Raw genomic sequence first — 20,181 nt, 5'->3', positions numbered from 1 at the left:
CAATTATAATCTCTTAAGGAGATTTTGGTCTATTTATTTCTGTATCACACCTATAACTTTTTTTTAGCATATAATAGTCTAAAACTAGTCTGGTGTGAGCAAGAATGGCTGCTGCTGTTGGTTGAAAGCTGAAACCATAACGTTAGGCTACACAGCCATGCGTCCATTCTGTAGTACGGTAGTTCATCTCATAGATATAGCTATATGTCTATGAGTTCATCTCTTCCTGGGTGTGGGGCTGGCAGTTTCGATATTGACCACATGAGGTCAACACTGAGCACACCGTTTCTGTTTCCTCAAGGGCCAGGCAACTAGCGGTGACATCAATACTAGCAGTGCAGACAGTGAGCCCACGGACTCGGTTGTGCTGCTCAGAGATGGCGTCCCTTCTGCAGCCAGATAGAGTTGTCTATCTGGTTCGTGGAGAGAAAAGGATTAGAGCCCCATTATCTCAACTTTATTTCTGTCGCTACTGTAGTGAGCTACGGTCTCTGGAATGTGTGTCTCACGAGGTACGTTAACGTTTTTCCTCTCATTATGCTCAAGCTAGCCGTTAGCTTAATTTAGTCAGCAGCTACTTTGTTGTTAGCCGGCTTGCTAGTAGCTTTGACAGGTAGGTGGGATTAGTCCAACCAACTCGCGCATTGTATGGCTAAGCCGCATGCCAATCAAGTTTTTTTTCCAACAGTCTACTCATCTCATTGGCTGCAAGCGACGGTTTAACTTCCGTGGATCTTAGCGTTATGTTGAGCACAGCATAAATGAGCGAACAACTTGCCATTTTTTAGCTCAACGTTCAAGTGTTCGCTTAGCTCATACACAAAGAATATGTCCGACAAGTAAATCTATTTGTTAACAACATTAGTCCACCCTAGCTACCGTCCTCGCTATCAAAAGCCATCTTGTTAACGTGGCTCACAGTTATGGACACCACACCCAGAGTGCTTTAGATTTCGCACCTATTGCAACTTCAGATCACATCAGTGACTTTTCTTTGTAAACATGGGATTTCTTAACGTAACAGAGAATACAAAAAACACCAAGCTTGCCTCCTGAAATCAATATTCAGCTCCCATCTTCGTCATTGTACCACACTGCCCAAATACATGCTAACCATGTTCGATGCTAGTCTTTGATGACCCTAGTTAGGAAGCCACTGTGTAACAATAACTTTAATATGTGGCTGCACAGTTGGATTGACTCTTCTCTTGTACCCCTGTTTTTGGTGATCAGGTGGACTCCCACTATTGTCCAAGCTGTCTGGAGAACATGCCATCTGCAGAGGCTAAGCTTAAAAAGAACAGGTGAGACTGACATGCACACACATCCAAAAAGCTACATACATACAGCACTCGTGCAGGTCACTGTTGACCTGACTGGTCTCCATACTTCATCATATTTATGTCATTAATGCCCTTTCACTCATTCCTGATTATCTGTGCTCTGCTGTAGGTGTGCAAATTGTTTCGACTGCCCGAGTTGCATGCACACACTGTCTACGCGAGCCACAAACATCCCAGCTCCTCTGCCTGATGATCCTACCAAGACGGCCATGAAAAAGGCCTACTACCTGGCCTGCGGCTTCTGCCGCTGGACCTCCAGGGACGTGGGAATGGCTGACAAATCAGTTGGTGGGTGCTGATATAATGTAGATGTGTGCATGTGGTCATATTTACAGTATTTCCACAATTTCAACTTCAAATACCAGTAAGAAGCATCAGCATTACAATAATATCACCATGTGTCCAAGTCCTGCTATACGTCTACATTTGCTCATTAACTCAGCTCATGAAGAAAGCTGTTATCGGTTGTATTTGTTTGTTATGGCTGTCTTAAGTCTCATGCTTTGGTTAATTTTGTTCACTGCAGCCAGCGGTGGATGGCAGGAGCCAGAGAACCCTCATACTCAGCGGGTAAGTTTTCGCCTGTAGTCATTTAAATTCTCACAAGTTTCTCACATGTTTCCTGATCATGCATTACTTGTTTTTGAATAGATATGCCTCTGAATAAGTGACGCAAAGTCAGCCAGAGGCAAAAGCAAACTAAGTGGTTGCTGAGGCCACAAATAACAAACCATAAATGCCTCCTTCTCAATTTTAATAATTCAAGTGGTTATCTAGAAAAGCAGATGATCTAGTAATTTTCATCATTTATACACCTTCAATTGTACAAAGTCACTTTTAGTGTTTTAGTGATTGTAATAGGAGTTGATCATTATTCTGCACCACATTTTACAAGTTAAAGTTTGTCAACCAATTACACAATACCTCCTGTATTATTGTGTGACATAAAAGTACATCACAGATGTAAAATCCTGGTGTGCTGTATTTTACAGTTAGAATAGAGGAGAAATTTGTATTGGGTATAGTGCTACAATCGGTTGCTTCACAACACAAACATGTAACGGAGACATGTATTGCACAGGTGGTCAACGTTTGTTCCCTTTTTTAAAAATTATATTTACTTACTTCAAACCCTGCATACTGTTGTGTAACCAGACAATATGTAGTGCTAGGACACTGGGTAAAAAGAAATACATTGATGCATTGATGACCAGTCTCTGAATGAAAATATTTGTTTCCAACAGATCAACAAGCTGATCGAGTATTACCAGCAGCTGGCCCACAGAGAGAAGCAGGAGAGAGATAGGAAGAAGCTGGCCAGGAGACGACAGTGCATGCCTCTGGCGTTCTCGGTACTCCGTCTGAGCCCAGTTCAGCCTTTTCACAAATTCCATACCTTCCTCTTAACCTTTTTTAAATGTCAAACAGCTGTTGTCTCACTGTAATCTCTTACAATGTGTGCAGGTACTGTCGGAGCAGAATTTATATCAACAATTATATGCATTTAAGAGATTTATTTGATACAGATGTTCTCCCTTAATCTCAATAGCATTACCAAAGTTATACTCTAAAGTATGTGCCATTGAGAATATTATATGATTAGCTCACCTTTAATCAAAGCAGGATCTATATCAGCTGCTGTAGTGCTTGGTTGGAGTGCAAGATTTACACCATGTCTATAGTAAGGCGGATAAGTATGAAAATGCTGTTTACTTGTGGAAACAACATCAACATTTTCAGGTTGCTTTCAAAAAGTTCTCCATCCACATTGAAATTCCAAAACAACAGCAAAAAGTCAGCTTAGTCCGTCTATAGGGCAAAGGAATTTAGTTGCCCTGGTGTGGACATGGTCTTCATGCTTCTTGAGCTTGTTGACTCATGGTTTTACACCTCCTGCATTCTGCTTCTACAATAATTCACATTCAATAATGCAAACCTGTCTTTCCTATTGTGTAATGGAACCATTTGAAACACTTAGCGCTGTGATGTCCCGCAGTTGTTTTCCATCACTGATGCATTGCTGTTGCATGTCACCAAATGCCACTAATGTTTGCTAAACTGCTTTGGTTTCACCTTGTTCTTTATTCTCTTTTTTTCTTTGCTAATGCACTCTGACATTTTGATTTTTGCTCCCCAGCAACACACTATTCATGTGGTGGTGAGTTGTATTTTTCACAACTTGGATAGTCTTCTTTAGAGTAGCACTGTCTTCTCGTTTACCTCTGTTTGTGTCTAATCCCTTACTGAGTAAGCTCACAGATCACATGAATGTCTCCTTGGGTAAATGAGACTGAGATCCACACAATGGGAGCCTTTCTAGGGGTTAGAGGGCGAGAAGAAATGGAAGACTGTGTTAAAGTCTGTGTAACCAGATCAAAATATTTGTTATACTAATTAAGTCCTGCACCCTCAGTCTGTCAGAGTTGCGATATGGAGAAAATCAAATATCTATATATATATATATTTTTTTGACCAAATAACTCAATATCAATACCGCAACGATATTGTAGTGTTGACTATTGGTGATTTCACAAAATATTTACACAACTAGATTTTTGATAAATAATCATCAGTAATGTATGGATATAATGACTAAGTGGGTAAAGGCAAATAATAGAACCGTTACAAGTCTGGTAAGTTCAGAAAATGACATCACTTTACTGTAATGCAGTCTTTAAAACCAGGAAAAGACACTTATGCCATATTACGATATCCAAAATCTAAGACAATATCTAATCGCATATCACGATATCGATATAATATCGATATATTGCCCAGCTCTATCAGAGAGGCTCTCCCACTATCCTGGGCAGAAAGGCTCTTGTTTGGTCTCTTACCACAAGACAAATGGAATTGTTTTTGGCTTATTTGTTTATTTAAATGACAAATACCATTTCTTTCCAATTTTTTTTTTTTAAGTAAAGTAAAAAATCCCTTGGGGGACTTTGTGTTAAAAGTAGTCATGTAGAAAAATGGTTATGTAATTTCATAAATTGTCTTGAGTTCTCCTTTATTTTCAATGGGGAAAATGCCTGATCTTGTCTCCCCCACACACTTAATTCACTCAGGAAAAATATGGCCTTGGAACCAGACTGCAGAGGCAGAGGCCTGGAGCTCCCATATCAAGCCTGTCGGGCCTTTCGTGAGTGGTCTTTTGTCGTATACAGGGAATTACTGCTGCTTTTGACTCAACACATGGAACATTTATTTTCATACTATAGTACATGCATATTATTGGTGACTTAGTTTAATTGATTTCTTACCATCCAGCAGCCATTGTTTTATTAATTTCAGTTAATTTAATTTGTAGAGCCTTGAAAGAAACTTGGCTTGAGATTCATAGGTAATCCATCACAGTGAACAGTTCCTCACCCTTATTTTTTTCTCAAAGTTATGCCATCACCAATACAGTTGTGAGTGATCACCATCTTTATATTCCACCACCGTCCGGGATGCGTTCTATAGACCCTGCTTTACGTCTGGAAATTAATAATTTGCTGACAAAAGGCACTTGATTGACAAAGTTTGCTGTCAGATCCAGGAGACGCGTAAAACATGAAAGTAATTATGTGAAGTCGGTCTCTTGTCTGAAAAGGTTGCCGTTCAATAGCCAAGGCTAAAATCTCAGATGTCTAAGTGCCCTAGCAGGCACCAACACTGAATTCTCAAAGGTCTCTTTACTCAACTGCATAACCATGCAACTTTAATTTAAACTTGACAAAGAAATAGCTTCTGGTCTGGACTGCTAACTGCATTACCTACCTCACATATTCGGTCAAGTCTTTGCAAGTTGTTAAACCAGTGGCTACCAAGAAAGTACAAAAGAAGTCTAAAGCCTTACTTTATGCTGGGAAAGTACTCAGTGGCCAGTGTTTCCTGATTTTTGTAGAGCCCTATTTCTGATACTGTGGTGGCAGAAATCTTGCCATGGTGGGCTGCCACTACAAAATCAGCATAGAGGAAACACTGGTGGCAATTTAAGATAAAGGTTATTAGTAGTTAATGTGCTAAAACTAAAAAAAAAAAAAAAACACCTACACGGTTAGTACATTTGTTGGAAAGTGTATGTTGCGTTAACATTAGAAAATCTCACTATGCTTTACAGCTTTCAGGTTACATTAAAATTGCCATCTTAGAATAAATATATTAGATACAACAGAATGTTGATGGCAGTATTTGTGTAACTTCACCAGCCTTAAAGAGGGTGAGGACCAGAAGGAGATCACCATCGAACCTGCCCAGGCCCTTGATGAAGTGGAACCCCTGCCTGAAGACTGTTATACCAGGCCCATCAGCTTACCGGAGGGTAAGAGTTTGTTTTGGGCTCATTAAACAATGCTGATAGTTTGTGTCTCTAATTGCGGTAGAGTTGAATCTAAGTTGTGTTGTGTCCTTCCAGTGACCACGCTGCGCCAGCGGCTTCTGCAGCCAGACTTCCAGCCTGCAGTGGCGTCTCAGCTCCACCCCAGACACAAACACCTTCTGATGAAGCGCTCACTGCGCTGCAGGGTCGGTACCACTTCCGTGTTTTACTCTCCTGTAATCAATCAATGGCTGTAGTTTTATGTAGATCACATTTAGATAACATTTTGTTTTCTTAATTTCCTCCTCCAGAAATGTGAGCACAACTTGAGCAAGCCAGAGTTTAATCCTACTTCAATCAAGTTTAAAATCCAGCTGGTGGCTGTGTGAGTACTGCTCATCAGATTCTGTCCTAAACACGTGTCTTCATGATGATGCTGATCCTTTTTTTAAATTTTTATTTTTATTAATAAATATAAATCAGCCTGATGTAGTTTAATTAGATTGAGGTCCTTAAGTTACATTGTAGCCAAGATCAACTGTAATCCACCTGTTCAGGAAATTATCCATGCAAGAGTAGCTCCATCTTAAAACACAATTTGTTATTGTTAAAGGGAAAATAACCAAAAATTATACATGATCCAAAATGGTGTGCTGGAAAATAAATCCAATTGACTGATTTGGGGTAATCCATACGGCACAACTAGCACGTTGTCGTTCTCAGGTTCACATTGTTTGTGAATGGTTGCGTTTTAGCTGGTAGCACCAATGATCAATTCCCAGCTTTTAGTGAGTGTGGCTGAATGCTGTGTTGAACAAGGCCAGTGTGTTTGAGTGTAGCTGTGATTCATTGGCTATTGATTGGCGCTGTGTTGTTCCTCCCACAGGAGTTACATCCCTGAAGTGAGAATTATGTCCATTCCAAATCTCCGGAACCTGAAGGTCAGTGTGTGTACTGGTTCTGGCAAGTTGAAAAAGAAGAAAAAAAAAAAAATATGTGTGTGTATGTATATGTATGTATGTGTGTGTGTGTGTGTGTGTGTGTGTGTGTGTGTGTGTGTGTATATATGTGTATATATATATATATATATATATATATATATATATATATATATATATATATATATGTATATGTATATGTATATATATATATATATATATATATATATATGTGTGTGTGTGTATATATATATATATATATATATATTTTGTTAATGTCATATTCATTCTGTTCATAATCTTCAAGGGGCATTTCTGTTTTTGTGACTTATGGACATTTTTTTTTTTTTTTTAATTGTTCCAGCATTGGAGAGCCATGCAGCCAACAGCTGCGTAACATGTTGCAATGTAATCCTATGGGCCAATTACGAACTATCAATGTACTGTACGTCTACTAAAAGTGCTTGTTTTGCCACTGACTGGCTCAGATTGTTATTACAAGTGTCTGAAAACATTATGGAAAGATGGTGAAGTCTCGATCGGAATAGGGTTGTGCCTGACCGCCACGCCCTCACCCCATCAGAGACACCCTAATCCTAGTGTCTTCTAATTTTAACCTAAAAACTTTGCATGCAGGGGAGCTCTGGACGGGCCTGGGCCTGCCCACATTGAGAACTGGCCCGTCCAATCAGAAATGCATTGTTCGTCTGCCATTTCATCACTAAATTCACTTCTGAGACTTTTATAATGCGAGAAATCAACTATGTAGAGCTCAAATATGGGCCATTTTCCAAAAATTGATGGCAAATAGCAAATTTGGTGCGACTGTGTCGGATTTTAGAAGCTCCACAGTCTGACGTGACAGCCGGTGGGTGCCTGCCGGGGTCGCTGGCATGCCGGTCGGCCTGTCCACCTTTACAGACCAGCTGTGAGCTGGCCTGAGCTCTATCAGGAGACTCGCGGACAATAGGCGTTTAGTTCTCCGATCGTTTGTTTAAATAACACAACACATATCCATTGTAAGATTAACTGGAACCTGTGCTTTTTAGAAATTATAATGCTCCACAGGAGATTGCAGGCGTAACGTAACAAGTTCGGTGACCGGGCCGTCACTCACATACCGGCCACGGAGCAGGCAGAGGAGAGGGAGAGCAGCGTCCCACAGGGCAGAGATATCAGTCTCCCTTTGACAGTCTTGTAAATATAATTATAATATGTATATTAGATCTATAAGTGTTCCTCTATCATAGGCGCCGATTTATGTTTTCCTCCATGGGTGCTCACGGGTGCACGCCCTTTTTATAAAAAAAAAAACAAACATAATGTTTGCATTTCAGAACCTTAGGAAATGGTTAGCGGCCGACACGAACACACACACCTATTAACTTGTTAATAAAGCTGCAAAGTAGGCTATCTTTCAACTCAGGACAACGCCACTTCTCACAAATACAGATAGGACTGGAGATGAGAAGTTTAACTGACACGTAACCGCGATCATCAGCGCTCACACGCTCCACTTAGCATCAACTGCAATGTTTAATTTTAAATGAATGTAGCCTACTGGCAGTCTGGCGCATGACGTGGGTGCTCAGTATTTTCCGTGGGTGCTGCAGCTGTTATATATATTTTTTTGGTTTTTAAGTAGAAAAAAATATTTATGTGAAGAGATGTAGTAAAAAGAGACGACGATATCATCGTCCACCGCGATATTTTACTGTAAACATCAACTGCCAATTTAGGGGACATCGCCCAACCCTAGATCAGAAATCTTGCGAGTTGACTTGTTGCCGGAAGACAGCAGTGTGGAGCGTGAGTGAGAGAGTTGGAGAGAGCAGTGCTAGGTAGAGTGTGTTGTGTTAGCACAGATCCTGGAGTTAACCGGCTCAATAAGTGCCAAAATAAAGCCAACATTTTCCTATATACTGTACATGTTGTGATTTGTATAGTCACAGCGTGTACAAATAACAAGGTCACGTGAGACACAGCCATCTTCTAACCGTATACAAACTGGGAACTATATTCTCAGAAGGCAAAGCACTGCTACTTGGGCAGAGTCAATGCGTAAGCATTAACAGTGTATTAATTTCATATTTAATCACAGTTAACTTATAATATTACTTGTGAAAACTGGAATTGTATTACACCTATAATTTAATTTAGGTACAATCCTGCGGGCGAAAAAGTAAGCTATACTATACTACTCTCAAATTGGTTCTATGGAAATGAAAATACATCTATAGTCAGGACTCAATATCATCTCCCGACGTAAACTCTCTGTGAATTAATACAGCTTTTTCATCAACGGGATCGTTGACAAAAGGACATGACATGTTTGAGAAAAAAACATTTTATAATCTGCCTAACATAAACCAATAAGTTTTTTTTATTCATGCAGATAACAAACTGCATTAAAATGCGCCTGATACAGACTGAAGGAATGAATGAGGAAATGAGTGAGAACAAACCTCGAGTGACACTGTGTCAGAGGGAGGAGACTGAGAGAAACTCGAGGTTTCTTGAAGAAAACCTGCTCCCGACCAGGTTAGGTTCACAGGCTCAGTTACCATAGTAACTGACTCTGAGGTTAAGTTACCTCTCTTTCTGAAACGGAAAACCCAGAGTTTCCCTCATCTCAAGGTTAACAAACTCAGAGTTTTCACTAAACCTGCTTTCTGGAACGGACCCCTGGATCTGTGCTAAACTAGGCTACTGTGTGCGTTAGCGGGAGTTACAACACGCACGGAGATGAGAAGTGTATCTATGGACTCATCTAATTCAGGGGGATACGTGTTCCTTTTAACGGAAACTTCATCTTTCCATAATGTCGTCAGACACTTACAATAACAATCTGAGCCGGTCAGTGGCAAAAACAGGCACTTTCAGTGGACGTACAATGACGGTCGCTGTTGCCCCATAGGATTACATTGCAGCCCGGTTCACGGCTGCTGGCTGAAGTGATGTTCCCATTAGTCAAAAAAAATTGGGAAAATAGGGTGCAGGTTGAAAAATACAGAAATGTACCTTTTTAACCTCAAGAAGTTGAGTCTGTAATTATGCTGTACACTGCACAGGGCCTAAAGTTGTCAGGCACCATGCCTGAGCAGTTTTACAGTTATATAATAATTAATTTAATACATTGTTCACATTTCCTCCAGGGCAGCATTTCAGGCTCACAAATGGTTTCTCCTTTTACCCACTGCACTGCACTAACTCACCAGTAACTAAGCTTTTTGAGCTCAAGTCAAGTCAGTCTCTATTTTTATTGTCCTAGAGGGAAATTTGCTTTGCAGTTCAGGTATAAAAACTCAGATCTATGGAAAAAAAAAAGTGCATACGTTGTTAACGAATAAAATAAATGTAACAAATTAAATAAATAAAAAATAAGATAATAAAAGACATTTAAACATTACAGATGCTACTAGCAGAGTGTATGATGTAAGAGTGAGGTATTGTGTTTTAGGACAGGGTTGTAACACTAAAGAGACACCGCGTCTTTTAGTACTTGTCAGCGTGATGCCCATGGATCGAAGTACTAATACAAGAGTTGGTGAGAAAAGGCTGACATGCACCTTGCGTCCCTAAGAACCTGCTAGCTACAAGCTTACCTGATCAGGACAAAACCTGTCCTCAACAAGAATTCCTAGTTCTACATTTACTGAGTTAGTCAGTAGTTGGTCTACTCTATTGATCAAAACAAGACCAAGCCTTATAAGTGAACTTGGCTTTGAAAGGTAATTTGGGTTCAACTTGTGTCTTTTTCCTCATCCTGTCTATTTAGGAGAGCCAAGTGCTGCTGACCCTGACCAACCCGGTGGAGAACATCACCCACGTCACGTTGGCTGCCTGTGAGGACGACGATCCTGATGATGTCAATAGCACTGCGAAGGTATCTAACTCTATGTTTTCCTTTTTATTTGTTGAAACAAACTGTGGTCACAGAAAGTATCAAATAGTTTCAAGTAGTGAGAATTACTGTGAATACCAATTACTGTTCCAACTACTACTAAACATTGACACTGTGATTTAAACATTAATGGTGTGAATCCATACTGAAACTAAAGAATATGTTAAATCTGAAAGTGGTCTCTCATGGCAAATCTATAGAGAATGATAACCCAGCTCTGCAGTCTTAACCGCTAAAAACCCAGATATATTGAGACTGCACTTAAAGGCCAGTGAACATTTGTCCTAAATTTGTCAAATAGTCAGAAACATTTCACTGGGATGATAATTGTGTTCTATGTTCTCTGCTGGGTACGCAGTTGTTTAAACCAAAACACTTTATGAGGCAATAATATGTCAGGGCTGTGTGTTTATCTGCTTGTTTGGGGGGGTACTTTCTGCCCCACATGGTGGCCAAACATCAATAAATGGAGCTGGAAAGAGCATCATGGCTCAAATACAGAGTATAACAAAAGTGCAAAGTCACAGACTGTGGCAGTTGTTTACCACCTGCCTACTCTTAAATATTACATATTCTATCAAATCCTGCAATCTTACCAGCCAGCTTCAAAGAGCGTGGGGTGGTCTGCTCCTTCACACAGCCTGTTCCTTGTGGAGTAGGTAGCCTTGTCATCATCTTATATGCAGAGCAGTTGGGTCCCATTTTTACCTCCATCTGTCAGCTGTCACAAGCGGCTAAGTGTGCCGTGTTCCTGTGGTAAACGGTCTGCTGAGCGGCTAGCAGCTGCTGCGAGGCTCTCAGTGACTACAGGCTGTTTGTCTTGGCCACTTCAGCGATGAAGTCATGGGCCAGACTGGGTAAGGAAGAGCTCCCGGCCAAAACCGAGCATCTCCATGACCCATTTCCATCCACATAGTGGCTAAACGGAGTGCAGTCCTGTCATTCTGCTTGATCTGATATTCAAACACCTGGAGGGCAGCGTGAACCACAGCGAGCCATGCTTGGTTGATTTTATCGACCAGCTTTTTCCCAGGCTGACTGCGCTCACCTCTTACATGTATATATTATGTGTGAGTATATAGTATTTAAGTTTGCTGATGACTATAAAGGTACAGGATATTAATTTTACAGGTAAATGTGATCCAAATTCACACACTGCACTAATATTACTGACTTGTTTTCTGAGCCATGCAAACATAAATCACTTGTATTCAAATCACATTTTGGGACTGCACCACTTTTAAAGAGCTGAAAGTGGAACTTTTAGAAACTTAAAGTGGAAACCTAAAGTGGTCATGCATAGAGCCCTAGATGTTGTCATAGGGGACTCATAGATCGGACCAGAGCCAACATTTTAAAGTGACTATTTGGGTCAGTATTATGACCGTAACCTGAATGTTTATTTCACGTTTGGTTAATTTGCCGTACGTCATCTGCCCATTCCTGAATCCATCCATGTTCGTCCGCTTATCCGGGGTCGGCCATTCCTGAATAATTTCTTATAAGAATTATTTATTTGATTAGGACAATGCACATTAATCAACATTTCTTTAAATGCGCCAGTGTTAGCCAGTCGGCTAATTTTCAACTGTAGTCCTAGTTACCTAGCATGCATGTCATTATGGTGGGAGGAAACCAGAGCACCCGGAAGAAACCCACGCAGACACGGGGAGAACATGCAAACTCCACACAGACAGGCCCTGCCCGGACCGGGGATTGAACTCTGCAGTGCCAACTTGCTGTGAGGCAGAAGTGCTAACCACTGAGCCACTCTGCCCTGCAAAGGCAAAAGACCATAACTCGCTAGAGTGTGAAACTGAGAAAAATGACTTTAAAGTTTTTGTTTTGTCCAGACAAAAGTATTATAGGTAGAACTCCCAAAATGTGACAAGTAGTTGTTATAATGAAGAAATGTTTGTATGCAAAAAAATCTTGAGTTCAAAATTGACCTTTGACCCTTGTTTGGCAGTTACTGTACTCTGCCTTTGTATCATGTGCCAAAAACAAGGAGTCATGCAAAGGCAAAAGGCAGTAACTGACATATAATCAATATTTGCTTGCTGTTCACCATACTTACATCCATTATAAGAACACCTAACCAAGGTCTAGTCATCATGGTATTTGTTTTAAATTATATAGAAGACATTTGGTTGTTCCTATTTACTGCTATAATGATCAGGATAGTGTGGCAACACTAACACAGTTGAACAGCTGTGTTTCCTCTAGGATTTTTTTTTTAGCAGTGGGGGCAGATCTGTCGCACCCCCCCCGGCGCCCCGCTGGCAAATGTTTTACGTATTAAACAGAACTGACACTTCGCTGCAACACAAACAAATATATTTATTCACCTCTATTCACACACAATGAGACATATTTTGATTTCGTTTTGATTGAACTGTATTTTTGAGGAACTGTAGGTCTACAAAATTTATTTTACAAGAACTTCTTCATAGGGAAACCAAAACCCAAAGTAGGCTATAGTATGAAACCATTCATAATGAAACTAATTGCATATTTGCCTCAGTGGCAAAGTTGGCAGCCTTGCAGTGTGCATTTGATTTTTCTTGGCTTTTGGAAAAATAACTCCAAGGCTGGGTTACACTAGAACGGCCAGGACGGTCATTTTGAACCGTTTTGAAATGTATGTGTAATAACTTTGCTTAATAAAAAAATACAATCCTGCTGGTACCTGACTTTTCCTAAAAGAGTCTGTATTTTCATTTAAAATAGTTTTTATATACTGTACATTACACAAAAGGCAAAGAAAATACAATCACTTTGACCTATTTTGGCCATACACTGTCATATTGACCGCTCGGATTTTCGCGGTTTTGTTTTTAATCTTTTGCGTGGTTGAAGATGCATCTTGGTTGCTTAGTAATAATCATAGCCTCTGTCAGAGAAACGTAACTAGCGGTCTCGAGTAACCAGTGTGGGCAATGCATCACCGATGGGCCAAAGGCAAAGCCAGAGTCGGTAACGTAGGCTACGGCGTGGATGGTTCTGAATCAGAAGAAAAGCACCGGGCGATCGCTCTGTGAAAGGCGCAGTAGGCCTACACGTAGACGGTAGCTGTCTACGTGTCCATATAACTTTATACATGCTACAACTGGCTGGAATCATTGCACACAGCTGAGAGCGGAGTTTATGGAGGAAAAAAAGGGCAGCGGCGCACGGTCCAAGCTGCGCTGCGCACCGCAGCAGACACCAAATCGGAGGCGGTGCATGCCAGGTTAGGTTAGGTTATAAATGTTCAAATAGCATACTTTTAATTGTTATTTGGCTGTGAATTATGTTGAATGAATTTCCCCCAATATGTTTCATGAATGTATGAAATAATCACGGTTTAGCTTACTAGGCCTATGCCATGATATGATATCAAGGGCGTTGTATTGAATCAACAGCCACGTGCAATTTAGCTAGCAGGTGAAGGTGAAACTAAAATGTGCGAGAACTATAGACTAATACAGGCTTAAATGAACTGACAATATAAGTTATAAGACTTACAGTTACATGCCATCTCAACCGGGTCCTCCGGACAGCGAGTGGCGCGCGTGCCCACTCGCGTTGTGAAGCACGTGTCTGCGCTATTCTCCGTCGACGCACTCTTTACAATCACTGCTGATAGACGGCTTTTTGTATATATATTTCTGATACCGTGGCGGTCCGCCACTTGCCAATCAACATAGAGGAAACACTGAACAGTATGACAGATAAGTTACTTTGCAGTACAGTATACAGTATGAATAAATACAAGAAATATTTTCTCAATAAAGATAATTTAATTATAATTGAATACAAAGGTATATTTATTGTTTAACAATAAATATATAATGTTTAACACTTTTGCAAGGCACTGTATCTGTGTCATATTCTCATTAGGGGCTGAAGGTCTGATCCTAGAACCGCCCCTGGTTAAGGGGTAAGGGCCACCAAACTGCTCAAGATGCACAGTCAACAAACTCGACTTGGATTACTACTTTTTAATTCTGAGATAACATTTAGGTTAGCATACTTTTTACGGACGTTAGCAATAAATATGTTAGTGCTTTTATGGATTTGTGTAAGATTTGACATGAACACCTGCAAGAAGGAAATATGGCTCAAACACGTATGGATTGTTGTGGATACAGCAGATGACGTGCTTTGCTATGGATTATATCTTCCATGGATTATATCGGATTGCATGGAAAGGTAGGATGCCTGTGTATTTAATGATTCGTTTTCGGCATCTGATGTGAGGCTCCGCAAAGTGAGGAGGTGTGTCAGCATCACCGTTAGCGCTACGTGAAGTAAAGTTAGCTAGCTCCGGGCTGTCACTGACAGAATAGGAATCATCACCACTTTATTTGAAAGATATGTCGTGTGTATGTTACGTGGTTTGGTGACAATTAAAAGCGGCAAACTTTGACAGTATGACAACGCCAGAGTACAGTAACATCACGGCGGCACAGTAACATCTGTCTTGATGCCTGGCTAAACAGTCAGAACACCTTAACTCAACTTCAGCGTGCTCGGAACAAAGGCAATAAGAGCCGTAACAGCTGTTACGGCGTTCTGCTGTGGTTTCTCGTATGGTTTTGGATGTTACGGTTGTCATAGCCCTTTTTATTTTCTCGTTAAAACAATCAAATTGACTCACGATATTTATTCACATGATAAAGGAGGTCTCAAATACCCCAAAACTGACATTAACTCATTTTTGCCCAAACATGATGTTACGGCGTTTTGCCTTTGCAGGGCAGCACTGTGCTGCTTAAAATTGTTGTAATCATTCTAGTCTAATCATTCATCTTTTTAGCAACCCATTTTCTGTCCAAACGTGTAATATTATATATATATATATATATATATATATATATATATATATATATATATATATATATATATTTTCTTTTTTTCAATTACATCTGCCTCTTCTTCCTCATTGAAAAACTAATCCATAATCTGTGAATATGCAAATATAGGTTGCTTCAAAACTTTAACTACTGGGACTTCCCAAGTTAGTGTTGAGGTCACAAAATTATGATCGTACAAACAGTACACATCTCAAACTCCGTTTTAAAGGTGAGCACAGAAAAACTTTCCTCCTTCAGCAGATGAATTGTAAAACAGCCTTCTAGTGACAGAGTCTGCACATCCATCATTCTGCACAGTGAAGGGGAAACTTCCAAGTGATGCAACAATAAGCAAAACACATTTTTTTCAGAGGAGAGTTTTTCCCAGAAACGCATAAATTCGACAATGGCTTGCTTCAAAACAGAGTAGCTATATGATCTTTTAAACTCTATGTTGACTCATCCAATAGTCTGAAAATCACTGACTGTTGGAACTGTCTCTTCTAGGTTATGGTACCCAGCAAAGAACTGGTCTTGGCAGGAAAGGATGCTGCTGCTGAGTACGATGAACTGGCTGAACCTCAGGACTTCCAGGATGACCCTGAGTAAGTTAAAACACACACACACACACACACACACGCGCACACACACACACAGACACCCAGAGAATGAATAATGCGAGGTAACTCTTTGCCTGACCACCTTTGTTCTTTCCACAGTGTTGTTGCCTTCAGGAAATCCAACAAGATTGGTTTCTTCATCAAAGTGATCCCTCAGAAAGAAGAGGATGCGGACGTCACCGTTTCATTTAAGATCCGACACGACTTCCGCAACCTCGCGGCTCCCGTCAGGCCGAGCGAGGAGGGAGCCGAAACCACCGCCGAGGCCGTTTGGCTCACGCACCACGTAGAGCTGAGGCTGGGACCACTCGCTCCCTGAACATGAATACTTGGTTTACTATCAAACAGTCCTACTGTTGAGTTCTTTTAACTAATTTCTGTAAACCTGTGGGATGAATTTAATTTACAAAAATGATTTCCGATTCTGCTCATTGATCTGTAAGAACTATTTATGATCTGCCTGACATACGGTTGTTTCAGAGTTGTAGCTCAAGCTGCGTCACCAGATGTACATTGTAGAACATACAGTGATTGCATGATAGCCCAGTTTATGAAACTACAGGAAACCATGACTGACTGCAGACTGATAAGTGCATCACGTTTAACTTGACTAACTGATTTATTTTTTTTGTTAGCCAAAAACATGGCGATATATAGTGTTTCACATCATCATTCTCCTCAGCTTAAACACTATAGCATCTATCGGTAAAAAGCACTTTTAGTGCGAGGTTACCTACAGGAAACGGAACCATATATATATACAATGACTTAAAACATGTTAGGCTTTGTTTAGAAATTCCACTGATGTGCTTACTTTGCTTGTTGTGCTACATACAGTATTTTCTTAAATGGCAAAGCAACTACAAAGTTTGTCTTTTTCAAAGTATTAGCGGTGGATTTTTGGAGTGAAATATTAGTCTTTATAGTTTGTAGAAAATAGCAGTTTATGTTCAAAGATGAGAGGTTATACGTTAATATAACGGCATCGAGATGTGGTAGAGAATGAATGAGCAGAATCAGAAACCACAGTTGAGAACAATCCAAATAATCCCGGACCGTGCAGCACACACTGCGATTTCAGCTTATGTATCCTCGTCAACATTCTTTTCTGCAGACAGTAATATCGTATTAAGTCGCATGCTTCAACTATAGTAAATATCGCACACGTTAGACAAGTCATCACAGTTACTGATCCTGAACAGAAAGGTAGGTTCTCTGGTTGAAGGTGAGACCTGCCCATACTTTTACTTTTGTCTGAAGTCTAACAGTAACCATCACTAGCACTATGGAGAGGACGTATACGAAGCTCTGTAAAGTACATGAAATACAAAGTGTTCATTATTTAAATGTATTGAGACACTATCATTTTTTTTTTTTTATGATTTTAAAAATGTATCCTCCTGGTTTGTAGAACTCACTGACCTCTGTGGCAGTGTATATCGTAAGCTGCTGTTATTTTTGGTCTCGAGTGTGTTAGTAAAGCATAGCCTCAAAACACTGTTAATCTTAATTCTGTACCGGCTAATAAAATAATGTGATACTGTAACCGACCTCTTGACTTTTCTTTTTTTGAGGGCTGACATAACTTTTAACCCTTGTGTTGACTTCGGGTCACATTGACCCGTTTTCAATTTTTGTTTTACATCAGAAAATATGGGATGTAGAAATAAGCGCTGAAAATGTGTAGAAGAAAAATTTAACCATTTAAAACGTTGAAAAAAATTAATTTTGGCTCTTTGAATCACACGATGCTTTGTGATAGTTTTTTTTTTTATTCTCACCACAGGATGGCACTGCAGGCAAACAGATAGATAGCAGCATGTCAGAGGGCTTTGGAAGGACTCGAGCATACAGGGACATGTGTTCTTTAGTATGATCTTGAATTTCCCTACAAAATGAAACCGTATGTATGTCTAATGATAATTAGGATTGACTGAGAAGGTACAAGACACTGATCCAAACAGAAGCATTTGTATAATAATCCAAGCAATGCTGGATGTTGTTTCTTTTCAGGATGTGAGTCATGACGATAAAATGTCTACTTGTCAACATTAGGGCGTAGATAATAATGGAATGTGTGTTCCAACAGATAACGTTTTCTATTTAACACATATCAGCCCTGTTCAGTAATGCTTTGCACAGTTTATTGCCTCTGAAAAGGCAGACCAGATATGTGCATGCAGGCCTGTTGCAGCTCACCAATTGTGGCCTGTCTGCTGTGTAAACAGACCCACTCCGTCTGGGTAATAAAGCCATGATTTTCTTTTATCTTCGGCAGATCTAAACAGCTCAGAAGAGTGGCCTGTGTGAGAGCCATAAATCACCACTGAAGATGAGGTAATAAAGCACGCATGGGGCGAGACCGTACCACTGAAACAGCCCAGGCTCCCACTTCAAACACAGCTGATGATAGCAGTAGCTGACTTTCAGTGCACACAGCAGTGGTGTGTACCTGCTGTACCACATGCTGGGAGGTCGCTTTTCTGCTAGAAATCTCATATTGCTATGCTAAACTTGTATATAGTCATGGCCTTAATTTAATTCAGATAATCAAAGAAGACAGTGATTGAAAATTACTCATATTGCATATGGCAGTGGAGATTTAATGCGTTATGAACAGACCTTGAACAATCCCCCAAAACTGTCTGGAAGACAAATTTTGGATTCCTCTGGTCAGGATAATATTTTCCTGGATCAAGACTCCAATTATTTCATGCTCAGCATCAGCGTGTTCTTATTTGTAGAACCTCATACTGTAAACAGCACAGAAATCTGACCTGTGACCATGTTATGGGGATTAGAAATGAATAGCATAGTTCTCCAGCAGTGTTGAGTATGTAAGTGGTTTAGTAAAGGGCTTTCATGTCTCTCCTTTGCTCTCCTCTCACTTGTTTTTCGTCTTTTGAAGACTAACATCTTTATTTATAAAGACAGACCCGGCCAGCCTTGACCAGATGAGAAATTCCTCACTGAATTACAAGTTTGACTGCACCCAGGACCTTTCCACAATTACGTCATTGCCCAAACCGCCAGTAACTCACCCGCAGAAGAAGCATGACACAAACAAGCGGAAGAGGTGAAAAACTACACCTCAACAGAGGCAGTAAATTCCCTCCATCTAATAAAAAGATGGCATATAGTAGCCTGCACGACTACCATTTCTCTTTGTATTACCCCTCTCACGGATCAACTGTACAGTGTGTACAATATGTATGAGTATATGATGTGCTTTCTTCATTAGATCTGTCAGGTGCATGGATATTGCTAATCCTCAAAGGAGTCTCTATTTTCCAGAATAATTTGGACATGTCCTGTTTCTGGGCATGGGGAGGAGAAGCACAAAATGCCCAAGAGCTTTTTTCGATAATTTCCCCCTTTTTGTTAGGATGAGCAGTAGGCCTAGAGGTGCTGTGAGTGATTAATCGCCTCCTTCATTTTCTGCTCACCAGACCATCATCTTGTTAATTAGGGGTAATGGATGATGTCTACCCAGACAAATAACTGTAGGCATGTGGGCTTCCAAAGCTTGGAAAGCCAAACCTGTGAAACATTAGCTTTTCAGGAGGAAAAAATAACTCTCCACAATCCTCTTTTTTTTGTCATTTTCTCTCCATCTCCCTCCATTTCCTCTCGCTTTCATTCAGTCTGCATTCTGATGGCTGTAGGTTAGTTGGAATGTTGACTTTGGACGCCTGGTTGAAAAAGATCGCTTTGAGAAAGCAGCTGACCTTCGACACCCCCTCTGAGCCCCTGTCAGACTGCAGGCTCGCTCTCTGCGTTCTTTTATTATTTGCTCAATTGTTCACCGGGTGCATTACGTGTGTTAGGGCACAAGTGTGTCAGCACCCTGAGCTAAGGCCAGTGCCACAGATTGGGGCCCCCGGGGGAATCACCGAAGCAACAGGAGGGCTGAAAGTCTGCTGTTTGCTCCACATCTTCCCACTCAATGGAGAGACAATCAGGCAATCGGGATTAGTCTCATTTAGTGAAAGAAATTAGATAGCTCCATTTTTTGGTCACACAGTGTTCTCTTTGCAAACGTTATGAGCGAAGGAGAATTCAGAAACGCCATTTTCTTTTACCTTCAAAGGTATTTTTGTGATCCCACAGATTCTGTCTGCCCGAAAAGATGAAATGTTTTTCCCAGTTTTAAGCAAAACATTTAAACACAATATTTCTACAGACTACAGCAGATTTAACATAGCCTTCATTCCAGCTAAGAGTAAAGAATGGAG

General features: G+C 40.4%; 1 protein-coding gene across 2 annotated transcripts; it reads left to right on the top strand.

Annotated features, from left to right (window-relative positions):
- Positions 1-312: 312 nt before the first annotated feature.
- dctn4 (dynactin 4) lies at positions 313-17,496 on the top strand. Of its 2 annotated transcripts, XM_039813787.1 has the most exons (14): positions 313-512; positions 1,234-1,304; positions 1,453-1,631; positions 1,870-1,913; positions 2,588-2,695; positions 3,481-3,501; positions 4,412-4,485; positions 5,537-5,649; positions 5,743-5,852; positions 5,958-6,031; positions 6,533-6,587; positions 10,363-10,470; positions 15,834-15,931; positions 16,046-17,496. In XM_039813787.1, exons 1-14 carry the CDS (start codon positions 378-380, stop codon positions 16,263-16,265), a joined length of 1,410 nt encoding a protein of 469 aa, XP_039669721.1. In that variant the 5' UTR covers positions 313-377; the 3' UTR covers positions 16,266-17,496. The 2 variants fall into 2 exon arrangements, with proteins under 2 accessions (XP_039669721.1, XP_039669722.1); XM_039813788.1 differs by lacking the exon at positions 3,481-3,501.
- The last annotated feature ends 2,685 nt before the right edge of the window (positions 17,497-20,181 follow it).

This window comes from Perca fluviatilis, chromosome 10, assembly GCF_010015445.1.
Source record: "Perca fluviatilis chromosome 10, GENO_Pfluv_1.0, whole genome shotgun sequence".
NCBI classification, from domain to species: domain Eukaryota; kingdom Metazoa; phylum Chordata; class Actinopteri; order Perciformes; family Percidae; genus Perca; species Perca fluviatilis.
This window is presented reverse-complemented; position numbering and strand designations above follow the sequence as displayed.